At 49.8% G+C, this 14309-nt stretch overlaps 1 protein-coding gene across 4 annotated transcripts in view; it reads right to left on the reverse strand.

Annotated features, from left to right (window-relative positions):
• Positions 1-14309, reverse strand: part of ACACB (acetyl-CoA carboxylase beta) — a 108848-nt gene that overhangs the window by 8601 nt on the left and 85938 nt on the right. For all 4 annotated transcript variants that reach the window (XM_043971229.1, XM_043971220.1, XM_043971244.1 and 1 more), the window contains 10 exons: positions 12320-12523; positions 11336-11491; positions 9638-9760; positions 9202-9471; positions 7251-7348; positions 6342-6462; positions 5308-5418; positions 4380-4523; positions 2801-2921; positions 1339-1435 (listed from right to left, as the gene is read on the reverse strand). In XM_043971229.1, the coding sequence (XP_043827164.1) occupies positions 1339-1435; positions 2801-2921; positions 4380-4523; positions 5308-5418; positions 6342-6462; positions 7251-7348; positions 9202-9471; positions 9638-9760; positions 11336-11491; positions 12320-12523 (1445 nt within the window). The remainder of the gene's footprint in view (positions 1-1338; positions 1436-2800; positions 2922-4379; positions 4524-5307; positions 5419-6341; positions 6463-7250; positions 7349-9201; positions 9472-9637; positions 9761-11335; positions 11492-12319; positions 12524-14309) is intronic.

Consider the following 14309-nt stretch of genomic DNA (forward strand, 5'->3'; position numbering starts at 1 on the left):
AGGGCAGAGCCGGGGCCAGATTCCAGCAGGGCTTTCTCAGAGCCCACCACACTGGGAGATTCAGATTTGGCCTCTTTCCCAGAAACCCCAGTGAAGGGTTTATAGCCTCTTCTTCTATATACTAAGTACCTCAGAACCTGAGGACATCTCAGGGTGACACACTGGATGTGCCAAGGAGACTGCAAGCCCTCTGAGGGCAGGGGCTGGGTCTTAGCTAAAACAATTTTCTTCTCTAGTATCTGGTGTAGTGTTTTCTGCACACAGTAGGCATTTAATAAATGTTTGCTGCATTAAATGCTGCCTTAAGACCAGCCAATGACCTTATCTGAAGGAAAACCACCAATAACCTTAAGTAACAAGTTGTTCACAGGCAGGAGAAAAAGCCTCGCTCACCAGTTTGGTCCAGCTTGGGATGGGGGACGAGGCAGGGGCGTGGAGTAGGCACACTATCTCTTACTCCCCTACACATGCTCTTCCATTCAGTCATACCGGCCTCTTGGCTGTTCCACAAACAAGACTCTCTCTCGGCATTCTCCCTGCCTGCCCCCATGCCTGGCATGCTCCCATTCCCCTCTATGGCACTTCCAAGAAGCTACCCTCTCCCTGAAAACCTCCACCTGCCTACTTGGCCTAGTCCCGGACAGATCATAATAACAGGAAGCTTGTCGCTGAGTCAGAATTCATCTCTCTGTAAGCTTCTAGCTATCCCCCAGTCCTCATAGTCCATTCTGGGGCTGCAGTGTCATCTGGCCAGCCCCGGACCATACTTCACCTCGGCCCACCCCGGAGACCCTGCCACCTTCCCCTCTGCCGCACTTCCCCACTCTTGCTTTTGGTAGTTACCAAACCAACACCGCCTCTGCTCCCAGGAAAGGACAGTGACAGCAGACCCACAGATCAGCGCACCATTCCCGGGACCCCCCAACCAAGCCCGCCTTTCATGGCCATCACTGCTGATATGAGAATCTCCCCCTATGAAAATGTAAGCTCCTTGAAGGCAGAGACTGTGTAATCATCTGTATGGGTCTCCCTGTGCCTTGCACATGACAGATAATCAGTGCTTTTTCATTCATTGATTCACTGATTGACTCATTCATTCATTGATTCATTGACTCATTGATTCATTTACTCATTCATTGATTCATTGACTCATTCATTCATTCATTCATTTATTCATGCCTTCTCCTCTCTGGGTCACAGCAGAGCATGGGCCATTCCTTCTAACACCCAAAGGCCGTCCTCATCTGCCCCATCCTCCACCCTGCCTTCTCTTGGAGTTATTCCTTCAGCTCTAAGGGAAGGCTGTGAAAGGGTGGCGTCCTGTCCGGAGGGGGTTACCTCGCTCGGCCGGTCACTACGGTTTGGGCCCAGGGTTCCATGATCTCCTTGAAGCTGTTCTGGTCAAAGAACCCACTCTGCCAGGCTCCCTTCACACCTGGAGGAGAGAAGCAGAGAGGCATGTGCTACGGAGGCTGCTTTGTCCGAGGTCAGAAACATCTGACGGACTGAGAAGCAGCACCCCCACCTCCCATGGAGAACTGGGCCTGGTTTTCAGGGCCTCCAATCTGCCCCCTTTTCCCTTCCTTCCCCAGCCCACCCCAAACTGCACGGGGTCACTGGCAGTATAGAAACATACACACAGAACTGGAAGAGAACTTCCCATGTACCATGGGCACTTAGCAGCCCATCATCAGACTGAGATCATGGGCCAGGACCCGGAGCTTTGAGGAAAAGCACCCAGAACTCAATTTCAGCCCCGCAACTTACTAATTATGTCACTCCCCCTCTCTGGAACTCAGTTTCCCTCTGTAAAAAACTGGTCTAAGGGGCAGCTAGGTGGTGCACCGGCCCTGGAGTCAGGAGTACCTGAGTTCAAATTCGGCCTCAGACACTTAACACTTACTAGCTGTGTGACCCTGGGCAAGTCACTTAAGCCCAACTGCCTCATTAAAAAAAAAAAGAACAGATCTACTAAAATACAGGGGGGGGGGCAAGCTAGGTGGCACAGTGAGTGAAGCACCGGCCTTGGAGTCAGGAGGACCTGGGTTCAAATGCAGCCTCAGACACTTGACACTTCGTAGCTATGAGACCCTGGGCAAGTCACTTAACCCTCACTGCCCCCACCAAAATAATTAAATAAATGAAATAAAATACAGGGGAATTCTCTGTCCCTGCCTGTGTCACGTGCTCAGAATCTGAACCATATGCAGCCTCTGCCTTTCATGTTCACGCCCTGTGGGGAAGCAGCCCCCAGAAGCGTGACCTCAGCGGCATCCCCATCAGCCTCCTGCTCCCCTTCTGGGTGCAAGGGCACACTCTCCAGAGACAGAGGAGGAAGGGAAAGGGGAGATCAAATCTCTCTCCAGGATAAGTTCCTGGAGGACTTTGCTTGTTGGGTTTATAATGGCCCGGCAGTCCAGTCAGCAGGACAGACTAGGTCATGAGGACGCACAACTTCTATTCTGATGGGAATAAAAAATGTTAAAGGGGAGCCTTTCTCCATCTCTATCTAGGCACATGATCCACTGCCTTCTGGGGACAGGTGGTGTCTCAGCTAGTTTATCATCCCCCGAGCCCCACCCCACCCACATCCCAGGACAACGGGAACCCCAAGAACCCAACAGTTATTACTCTGCTTTCTTGCGCACTGCCTTCAGTGGATGGCTTCCAAAACTGCACATCGACACCGCCAATCAATACTCTGCATGACCTTCAAAAGACTGCCCTTGATTTCAGACTTTCTTAAGAGATCTAAAGAGAGCCCTAAGCCCGGAAGACGGAGAGGGCAGTCGGGGCTTACTTGGATGAGGCCTTCCTGCTAGCATCCATCGGGGATCGTAGGGGGCTTTGGAAGGAAGGAACTCAATTTCTCGGTCAATGGGGTCGGTGGGCGCAATGATGGGCACGGGGCTATGAATGTCCTATGAAAAGAAAAGAAGGAAAATTCCCCAGTCTCATTCTGAGACACAATCCTATGAAAAACCAAGGTAAAGAACTTAGTACTTTTTCCTTCACGACTCTAACAAAACTATCGACTGTCAGGACCTTAGGTATCTTTGAACATGACTAATGTAAGAATTTGTTTTGTTTTTCTTTTTCAAGTGAAGGGTTGAGGGGAGAAAAAAAAATGATTCTTGGTCATTAAGAAAATTTTTTTTTAAATTCTAGTCCCAACGCAGCCACCAAATTGTTCTGTGCCTCTTTAAAATGAAAGGTCAAGCCCCTTTCTTATTGGGCCTCAGTTTTCAAACCTGCAAAATGGATGTATCAGATGGATCTAAGATCTATGGGGAGATCCCTTCCTCCAGCCTTGACGGGTTAAGAGTGTGAGCTACTTGTATAACTTATTTTGAATCGCTTGAGTTCTTGTGGGTGGGGGGTGGGAAGGGAGGGAGGGAGGAAGAGAAATTGGAACACAAAATTTTTAAAAATTGATGTCAAGGGGCAGCTAGGTGGCGCAGTGGATAGAGCACTGGCCCTGGAGTCAGGAGGACCCGAGTTCAAATCTGGCCTCAGACACTTAACACTTACTAGCTGTGTGACCCTGGGCAAGTCACTTAACCCCAATTGCCTCACTAAAAAATAAAAAAAATTTTTTTTAAATTGATGTCAAAATTTGTTTTTACATATATTTTGGAAGAGTGTATGCTACTGGGTGTCAGCCAGGAGAGGAAGAGGAAGGGAAACTTGGGGAGAAACACTCGCCTCTGTCCCTCTCCTATAGAAGATGCCTGCAATGAGTTCTCAAGGGCCCCTCCAGAGACTTCTCTTTGGAAATCAAACAAAATGCTTAGTAAATGTTGAACTGAACATCACCATGACATTCTTTTTGATGGTTCTATTTTTTAAAAAATTTACATAGGTAGCATTGTGGCACAGTGGCTAGAGAGCTGGACCTATAGTCAAGAAGACTTGAGTTCCAATCCAGCCCCAGATCCTTGCTGGCTGTTTGACCCCGGGCAAGTCACTTAACCTCTGCCTACCTCAGTTTCTCCATCTGTAAAATGAGGATAATAATAGCACCTACATCCCAGAGCTGTTGAAAGGATCAAATGAACTGTTATTTATAAAGTGCTTTGAAAACCTTCACGTGCTATATAATTGCAACCTCTTGTTATTTTTACTCTGGACTTAACAATAAAATGAGTATTTGCATATACATAATAGAACTTTAGGGGCAGCTAGGTGGCATAGTGGATAATGCACTGGCCCTGGATTCCAGAGTACCTGAGTTCAAATCTGTCCTCAGACACTTGACACTAGCTGTGTGACCCTGGGCAAGTCACTTAACCCCAATTGCCTCACTAAAAGAAAAAGGAAAAAAAAAAAAAAGAAAAGAGGTTATTCAGGCCTGTGTGCTTCAGTCTGGGGAAACGTACCTTGGGCATATATGACAGCCACTCCAAGATGGTGTAAACTCCCTCAAAGTCATCTGGAACGGTGATGTGGGAAATGCCATTAAAATGCATGATCTGCACGCCACCCAACTGGTTATTTGAGGTATAAACTTCACGGCCGAGGACCTGGTTCAAAACCCAAAGTCAGCAAAGTCCCCTGAGCAGCTTGTGCACCCGGCCAGCCCGCATGAGCCAGGGCTTGCCCTGCTGATTTCTGGATTGTTGCACTAGTCCAGAGCCGGCCACCAGTGGGACTGTGGCTCCATCTGGCTCTTACACAGCACATCAAAATACAAACAAGGGGCAGGCTTAAGGACTGAGAGCCAGAACTGCCTCAAACAGTGAATGAACTCATCTAAGGTCAGAGACAACCAGACAGAGCAACCTGGGAAGGATGAGCGAACACCTAAAACCATCCAAGATATTCAATTCCTGCTTATCCACATCAGTGACATGTACACATGGGACCCGACGAGAATCTAGGTGGCCCAGGGGTTAGAGCACTAGACCCGAGTTCAGGTCTTGCCATAGACAATTCCTAGCTGAGCCGTGTGGCTCTGGACAAATCACTTGACCTTTCTCCCAGCCTCAGTTTCCCCATCTTTAAATGAGGAGGTTGGACCCAATGGCCACTAAGGGCCCTCTCTGCTCCAAATTTAGGACCCTGTGATAATCCGTGGTTTCCAGTCCAACTATTCCTTCACAGAATCTCAGAACTGGTAGGACACCCCTGACGAGGAGGAGCCCACAGGGCTATGAAAGGACCAGGAATTCCCTGCTTTGGGCGGCAGCTTGGACTTTCACGCGGCCTCCACTTGGCCTTCGAGGGCCAAGGAAACAAGTGGTGATGACCCTCCGCCTCGGCCTCCCCACGTCCACCACACCCCCAGACGACAAGGAGCCCGGTTACCTTATTCAATGCGCTTGCTCCTGTCAGGATGATGTGGGAGTTATCAACCTGTATCACTCGCTGGCCCAACCTCACCAGGTAGGCACCGATCCCAATAGCCCGGCAGGTCACCTACAGGAGGAGATGAGTCATTGGCGGGGAAGGGAAGGGGGGAGCAGGACACATTAACTCTGAAACAGAACTCCGGGACCTGCTCTGTTCAGCTTGGCCAGCGTGGCCGGCATCCTTTGATATTCAAGGGCCCGGGATTCTGAAGGACAGAGCTGTCTGAGGCAGTTCTGGATCTCAGTCCTTCCCTCCTTCCTCCCTTCGTTCCTCCCTTCCTCCTTTCCTTCTTTCTTTCCTTCCTTCCTTCCTTCCTCCCTTCCTCCCTTCCTCCCTTCCTTCCTTGTTAAGTGACTTGCCCAGGGTCACATAGCTAGTCCGTGTCTGAGGTCACATTTGAACTCAGGTCCTCCTGTGTCTGGACTTGTGCTCTCCTCATTAAGTCGCCTACCACCCCCACCAGATATGCCCACGTTTGGGTTTTCTCTAGACGGCAGGCCAGATGCATGATGGACATACTGGAAGTCCTACACCGAAGGCCACACCTGCAAGCTTCCCATTTGGCTCGGGGATGACCTTGACCACGATCTCTGCAGCACCGGGGGCAGCGGGGATGATGTGCTGGCCATCTCCATGCCCATCCTGCTATAACTTGGGTCATCAGCTCCCGCTCTGATGTCCCATGACCTGACAGCGACTCTGGGTTCTCAGGCTGGAAGCCAGTGAGGGCCCGGGCCTGGCCGAGCCCTCCCAAGCTAGAACAGCTTTGGGTTCCAGGCCCTGCTTTGGCCTCGATGTCTATCCCTGCCAAAGGCCCAGGTCCAAGGAGGCTAGACACTGGGTAAGGCCCACTTCTGACCACTGCCACTCATGAAAACCACTCCCTGAGGCTCAAAGGGGCCCCGATCTGAGGAGGCGGCCACCCCAAGGATCCCGGAAAGACAACTCAGGCCCGCTGGCCAGCCGGCCCCCAAGGGGAGGACACTCACCATGCTGATGGTGATGATCTCCTCGTAAGCCAGAGACGACTCCCCAGCGATGGTGCCAGAGCCCCTCAAGTTCTCCACTCCGAGCCCATCATCCTTCCCGATGATGTCCGTGATGACATACCTGCTCAAATCAGGCGCACATTAAGTAGAGAACCGACAGAGAGGGGCAGAGTCCGACCGCGGCTCAGGGAAATGATGTTCTGCCTCCCCACTCCAGCTCGAAGGAGCCCCTGCTCTGACATTCCCTATTCCAAGGTTCTGATGTTGTCTCTCTGCGATCGCTGGAGCTTCTCTGCCCTTCGGTGAGGGATGCCAAGCAAAGTTAAATCTCAAGGACTTGTTGGGAGTCCATAGTTGTTTACAGAGACTTCCCTCACACTGCTCAGCCACAAGGCCTGGCTTCTCCTTCTGTCTCCCTCTGCGCTAAGTAGGCATTCTGTCTCCCATCTCCACACCTTTGCCCTGGCCATCCCTCATGCCTAGAACACCCCCCCTCCTCCCTTTGATTTCAGTGTCCCTCTCTTCCTGAGACACAAGTCAATCACCACCTTCTACGCTGACTTCAAATGCCTTTCCTCCCAGGCTACCTTGAAATGAATTCTCTGTCTATTGTCCCATTTATCAGCGCAGTCTCTATTTGGACAGATCCTTGTCATCTTCCCAATTCGAACACAAGCTTCAGGTCAGCAGGGAGGGACTATATCATCCTGTGTAGCTGCCTCCCCGGTGCCCAGCCCTGAACAAATACTTGTGGACTGGTCTCTAAACCTGCCATCCCACCACAATGAGAGACCTCCCGTCCCGGGTCAAACAAAGTGTGCGGAGGGCCCTACAAGACACGAGTCTGTTAACCCGACCAGACAACCCCGACCCACTGGGGAGAAGAGGCCAGCGATGGAGGATGCTCACCTGGATTCTCCTTCCTCCTCCACGTGCATGCAGTGGACAGAGTTCAGGGAGCTGATCTTGGTGTAGTCTTGCGGGGTCAGGTAAAGGTATTTAAATCCCTACAAATCAAAGGCACCACAATGACCCACTGGAAGAGCTCGGCTCCAACCATTGCTCTGTTGGTTTTAAAATGGGAACTCCTGGGAAGGATGGCCAAGGGTTCCAGTGACCTCTGGGATGCTTGGGAATAACACAACGAGGCCAAGCTTCAGCCCTAAAAGCAGCGGGAGGCGGCAGGCTTGGGGTTATCCTGTCAACGCATCAATGGATCTCGGATCCTCATTGCAGATGGCCCCACATCCTACAGGAATTCTTCCTCCATCCCTCTTTTTTTTTTTTTTAAGTGAGGCAATTGGGGTTAAGTGACTTGCCCAGGGTCACACAGCTAGTAAGTGCTAAGTGTCTGAGGCCGGATTTGAACTCAGGTACTCCTGACTCCAGGGCTGGTACTCTATCCACTACGCCACCTAGCTGCTTCTTCCTCCATCCCTCTTAATTCTAGCGACTTCCCTCTATTGTTCACTTCCAATTTATCCCTAAGCTCCTCAAGCGCATGGACTGGATTCTTTCTCTTTCTTTGTATTCCTATAGGGCACTTAATGCCATGCTAGGCACACAGTAGGTGCCTAATTAATGTTCCCTGATAGTTGAACCCCCCTCCCCCCGCATCAATGTGTGAGGCAAGCCTGGGTCCCCCTCCCCAGACCTTTTAAGTTTTGGGTGAAGAGACAATCATCCTGGCCCTCAGGGACCCTGTGCCCGGCAGCCCAGAGGGCCTTGGTCCAGTTCCTCAGGTACATGCAAAGAGGCAGATCCCTGAGAGGAGAGGGCGCCAGCTTCCTGCTCATCCCTGGTGATCTGCAGCCCAATCCCCCAGCCTGGGATCCAGCCCATTCTCTTGTCAACCCCCTCCCCCGGGCCCCTCACTGACTGTGAGGCCTCCCCCGCCTCCTGTTGCCTCTGAACCCTTCTGGCAGCAAGAATGGGGTTGTCTTCTCCTCAGGGGCCTGGCCTTCTCAGGAGCTCTCTCAGGGCCACTTTGGGCATCTCCAGGAAGGTACCCAAGCCGGGGTTTGGGGGGGGTGGCGGGATGATACACTGGCATGGGAGGCCCTGAAGTGGAGGCTCAGTGACCATCGCTGAGGACATGGGAGAAGATACCTCCCACGGCCTTCCCAACATGTGAGTCTGGGTCCTCCCTCCACAGGGGTAGATTGCAGCCCAAAGAGTTTTAAAAGATCAAAGCCAAAGAATTCTGCCTTGTTTTTAAGAGGTCTGAATTTCTCCTGTGTAATCCTGAGGTGGGTTATAGAATACCAGAGACTAGCAGAGAATCATTGACCTCCATGGGTCTTTTTTTCTTTTTTTTTTTTTTGAGGGCAGTGAGGGTTAAGTGACTTGCCCAGGGTCACAAAGCTTGTAAGTGTTAAGTGTCTGAGGCCAGATTTGAACTTAGGCCCTCCTGAATCCAGGGCTGGTGCTTTATCTACTGAGCCACCTAGCTGCCCCCTGACCTATATGACCTTAGTCCAAGACCATCACCCTCCCAGGCCATGAAAAGATGCACAGAAACCCTTGAGAGGAAGGACCCCAAGTCATGCCCGAGAGAGCACCGAGGCCTGATGCCTGTTTGGTTCCTTAGGGGCCGGTGAGGGGCCCCTCCTCTCTTGTTCCATTGTTCATAGTTGATGTAGAAGCCATGGGCTGAATCAGAGATCCACAGACTTCTGAGCTGGAAGGGACCAAGAGATCCTCTGCCCAGCCCCATCCTTGGATGGAGGAGAGGGGGGTGCAGGTGCCAAGGCCACCAGCAAGTCCCCCTTCCAGGGCAGTGCCCTGTTGGTTCCTTCTGCCCTGGCCCAACACCGCTCCCCCTGCTTTTCTGAGCCCCTCCCTCGCAGAGGTAACGTACCTTGCAGGGGTCGGCGGGGTCAAGCCAGGCCACGTGGAACATGTGCCGGATTTCTTCGGCCAGGCCTATGCGGGCCCCGCTGTTGGCAGAGAGGTAGATCTTGGGGATGCCCTCCGCTCGGGCCAGCTGGGACACACGGAGGAAGAGAAGGTCTTCTTCTTGCCCGAAGGAGCCGATCCGGAAAGTGATGTCATTGCCGATGACGATGATGTACCGGCCATTGGGATACTCTCGAGTTTTGAGGAGCATCTTGAAAGCCACCATGCCCACCTGTGAGAGGAGAGAGGGCAGCGGGCTGGTGGGGGCACTGGCCAAGACCAAGGCGGGAGTGGGCCATCGGGGGCCGTCAGCCAAGACCAAGGGGCGTCAGGCTGATGGGGGCACTGGCCAAGACCAAGATGCAGTTCAGGGGCCACCTGGGATGGCTGCTCTTTACCTCGTTCCCTCCGGGGAGCCTGTTCATCTCCACCAGCTGCCCCTGAGAGTCCAGCACAAGCTCGGTACAAGTCAAGACATCCTTGAGGTGTTTCTCTGAGGAGCCCCACAGCTTGTAGAGAGCCTGCAGAGATGACACATGAGTCGTTGGGACGAGGACCGGGCCGCCCCTCCCACTCAAGGATGGCTTTCCCGGCCCCTTGGCCCCAGCACAGGATGCACTCGTGAATCCTGTTTCCTAGATCAGGGAGAGGTGTGTTCTCATATAGCTCTCTGCATCTCCTGTGTGTGGATGCCTCTGCAGTGAAGTTTGCAAGGCTGATGTGTGTGGTCAGTGACCCACAGCTTCACAGGCCTGTGCATTCCCCCATTAGCACCGAGACTCCTTAGGAGGGAGACGATTCACTCCAGATACTTGCATCACCAGGGCTTAGTACAGTGACAGGCACACAGTGGGTGCTTTAAAAACACCTGCTGACTTGACCGACTGATTAAATATACTGTGTATTTCTCCTCTGGACTAGACCCAACAGCTATAGTTTACATAATTATAAATTCAAATAGTACAAATTCAAATGCATGGCGCCACTTCACAGAATTCATTGTTTGCCCTGGGTGGGCCCTGGCTATAAGCTCCCTGCAGACAGACTATATCATATTGGTCTTCCATCCCCCCGGTGCCTAGCACACAGTAGGGCATGGAACAGGTGCTTAATGAGCATCAATGGAGCACAGAGCCAACATTTTAGTGGAAGTCAAATGGCCCATGTGCTTCATTTGCAGGAGATCGAGAACATAATTATATATAAAGATATATATAGATTTACACAGGCATACATGTTTATATGTATATGTAAAACATATATACAATTATATTTATATATACACATATACATAATTGTATGCATATACACATATATACAATTATATTTATATGTGCACATGTATACAATTATATTCATATATGCATATATAGACACATTTATATGTATAGATACATATATGCACATATATACAGAAGCATGCACATTTATATAACACATATATACACAATTAAATTTATATATGTACATATACACATTTATATGTATATGTGCACACACACTGGCCATTGGGATACTCTCAAGTTTTGAGGAGCATAATTATATGTGTATATACACAATTATATTTATATATGTACTTATATATACATTTACATGTATATATACACACATACACATATAGATATACACAGGCATGTACAATTTATATGTATATAGAACACATATATACACAATTTATTTATATATGCACATATACATTTATATATACACATAACTGTATATATACACACAATTATATTTATATATGCACTTATATACACATTTTTATGTGTATATATACATATATACAGATAGATATACACAGGCATGCATATTTATATGTATATATAACACATATATACATATTATATATACATATACACAATTATATGTATACATACACACACATATATATATGTATATACACACACACACATATAACTACAAGGCACCATTAAACAACTTGAATTCTGTAAAGAGCTCATCGACTCCCCTCCCACTCCAAGTCCCCCTTCTTTTCCTAAAGGACACAGTGTTTTTAGTCCTGGACTCTTGCAGCCCTGGGGAGCCCTTGATCTGCCCCTGAAGGCAGCCTCCTGGCTCAGCCCGGCACTTGCCTGTTTGAACATCTCTGGGAAGTCATAGATGTAGGTGGTCCCCAGAGACTGGGCCTGAAACCTCTTGGCCTGGAGCAGGTCTTTGGTCACGTAGGGCGTGTTGATCAGCATCCCGTGCTGGGCGCCTTGCTTGTTCCCAAAGGAGTGGAACATGATCTAAATTAGGAAGAGGGGCAGAATCGGACCCTGAGGCATCTTCCTAAGACCTTGGGGGAGGGGTTGGCAGCTCGTGCCCCGCCCTCGCGGCTGCTGGACGGGTGTTGGAAGGACAGCTGGGGTCAGCCCCTGCCCCTCCTCTGCCTCCTTATTCCATCAGCAGAAAACAGAAGCACAGCTTCAGAATGACAAGTCACCCGCAAAGTGTGGTTCCCTTGACAGAAATCTACATCATGGGCACCTCAGGAACACACCTCTGTCCTGCACATGTCATAGTCTCCTCCTTGGCTGGAACAGCCCCTAATCATTCCCACAGCACTTTCCCTTGGTCACTCAGGCCCCAGTTACCTGTGAAGAGGTTTTCCCTCCTAATCTATGAGAAGCCCCTCTCCCTTTGTATCCCGAGGGCTCGGCTTTGAGCCCGGCATCCAGAAGGTGATTAATAAATATCTGCTGGGGCGGTGCAGTGGATAAAGCACCGGCCCTGGATTCAGGAATTCCTGAGTTCAAATCTGGCCTCAGACACTTGACACTTACTAGCTGTGTGACCTTGGGCAAGTCACTTAACCCCATTGCCCCGTAAAAAAAAAAAAAAAATGTCTGCTGAATGTGATTAATGCTCTCCTCCTATGAACCTGTATTTACTTCTCTAGCAAGCTCCTCAAGCCAAGGGTGGTTTTGTCTCTGTATCCCAGCAGTGCCGGCCCAAAAGCTCAGGCCTCCATTTATCCACGCACCATCCCAAGCCCTTCAGAGTGCAAAGAGACAAAGGGTAGAAGAGAAACCCGCCCGCTGGGAACTTGTATCTAGGCCGTGTCTGTTCCTTACGTTTCCGCTCCTGGGATCTGTCACTTCTTTGTAAAGGCTGATGTCCAGGTAGTAGCCGGACTCGTTGGTCAGGAAGAGGCGAATGGGGATCGCGGTGCCGGTTGGGGTCATGCGGATATTGATCTTGACCTCAGCTTGCAGGACACGGAGCTTCCAAAGCCGGCTGCCGTACCTCATCACCATAGACCGAACAGACTCCTCAATCTGCCGACGGCAGGACATCACATAGGTTTATTTATATCCCAAAGACATCCCCCAAAAGAGAAGAAGACCCAATATTTCTAGCAGCTCTTTTTGTGGTGGCTCAGAATTGGAAATCAAAGGAATGCCCACCCACTGGGGGATGGCTAAACAAGCTGTGGTATATAATTGTGGTAGAATATTATCGTGCTGTAAGAAATGACAAGCAGGATGACTTCAGAAAGGCCTGGAAAGACTCGTATGAACTGATGTAGAGTGAAGAGAGCAGAACCAAGAGGATGTTGTGCACAGAGACGGCAATATTGTTTGATGAGAACTGTGAATGACTCAACTATTCTCAGCAATACAATGATCCAGACAATTCCAAAGGACTAATGATAAAGCATACTATCTACCTCCAAAGAAAGAACTGATATTAATGAAGCACAGACGGAAGGGTGCTATTTTTCACTTTCTTTCACTTTTTCTTTTATTTGAGAGTTATACAAATTAACTAATGTGGTCATGTTTTACATAATCATACATGTATAACCTATATCTGATTGCTTACCGCCTCAGGGAGGGGCAGGGGAGAGAGGGAAGGAGGAATAGAATTTGGAACTCAAAACTTTAAATAAAAATGTTCATTTTTTTTAAAAAGGAAGAAAAAATAGGACATGCACACAGACACATGCGCACACACACAGAGACGCACACATACACACATGTACATACATATAGATGACTCTAGATCCCCATCAAGTACTTCTAGACCCAGGGACCCTGCAGACAATTAGTTCTATGAAAGAACCTGAAGGGGGGCTCAGATGATTATGTGTTTCAGCTTCTATGAAATTTATTTATTTATTTATTTATTTGCGGGGCAATGGGAGTTAAGTGACATTGTGCTAGTAAATGTCAAGTGTCTGTGGCCGAATTTGAACTCAGGTACTCCTGAATCCAGGGCCAGTGCTTTATCCACTGCACCACCTAGCCGCCCCCTATGCATTTTAACACTCTGGGAATAAACAGGATACAAAAGCATTGAGGGATCTCACTCTACACTAGGGGAAGAAGTACCTCCCAAGAACATGAGGACCCTTTGATGACCAGTCCATCCAATCACAGGAAGCCACTCCACAACAGAAAAGGACCCTGTGGCCTGAGTGAATCACCTGAATTGCCTGCCCCTTAGCACAATGTCCTCATAAATGAAGGATACCTGAGTCGTCTACCTGTCTCATAGGGTTAAATCAAGCAGCTGTGATGCCTCTGTCCTGTCTGGGCTCAGCACTGGCCGGGGGCCAGCGACCCTGCCTGGCATCTCTTTAGGGAGCGCCACAGGTTTGTGAGGCCCTCGGCGGCAGCATCTCACTTGGGCCTCCCCCCGCCCCATGAGGGAAGCTCCAAGCACTGCACCTCTTTCTGCCCTCGTTTTACAGGGAAAGAGCCTGAGACGCAGATTGATTAGGTCACACAGCTGGGGAGCATGTGGCAAGATTGGAATCCAGGGCTCCACTGATTCCAGACCCAGGATGCTTTCCACTCGACCTGAGTGGACCAATGAAATGCTAGACCTACTCAATACCTGCTTCTCTATCCCCTACCTATCCATCCCTGGGCAACAACGACCAACACTCCCATAGCATCCCAACACCGACCTGCCCAGAGCCCATTCAGGATGGCAGGAAGCGGCAAGACCAGCCACCATCACAGGCACCCTTCCCCTCTCATCTTCCCCCAGCAATCCTTTTCTTTCTATGGGTGGAAAGACCTCCAGGTCTTATGCTGTGAATCCCCCCAGCACTGT

The sequence above is a fragment of the Dromiciops gliroides genome, chromosome 1, assembly GCF_019393635.1.
Source record: "Dromiciops gliroides isolate mDroGli1 chromosome 1, mDroGli1.pri, whole genome shotgun sequence".
Classification (NCBI taxonomy): domain Eukaryota; kingdom Metazoa; phylum Chordata; class Mammalia; order Microbiotheria; family Microbiotheriidae; genus Dromiciops; species Dromiciops gliroides.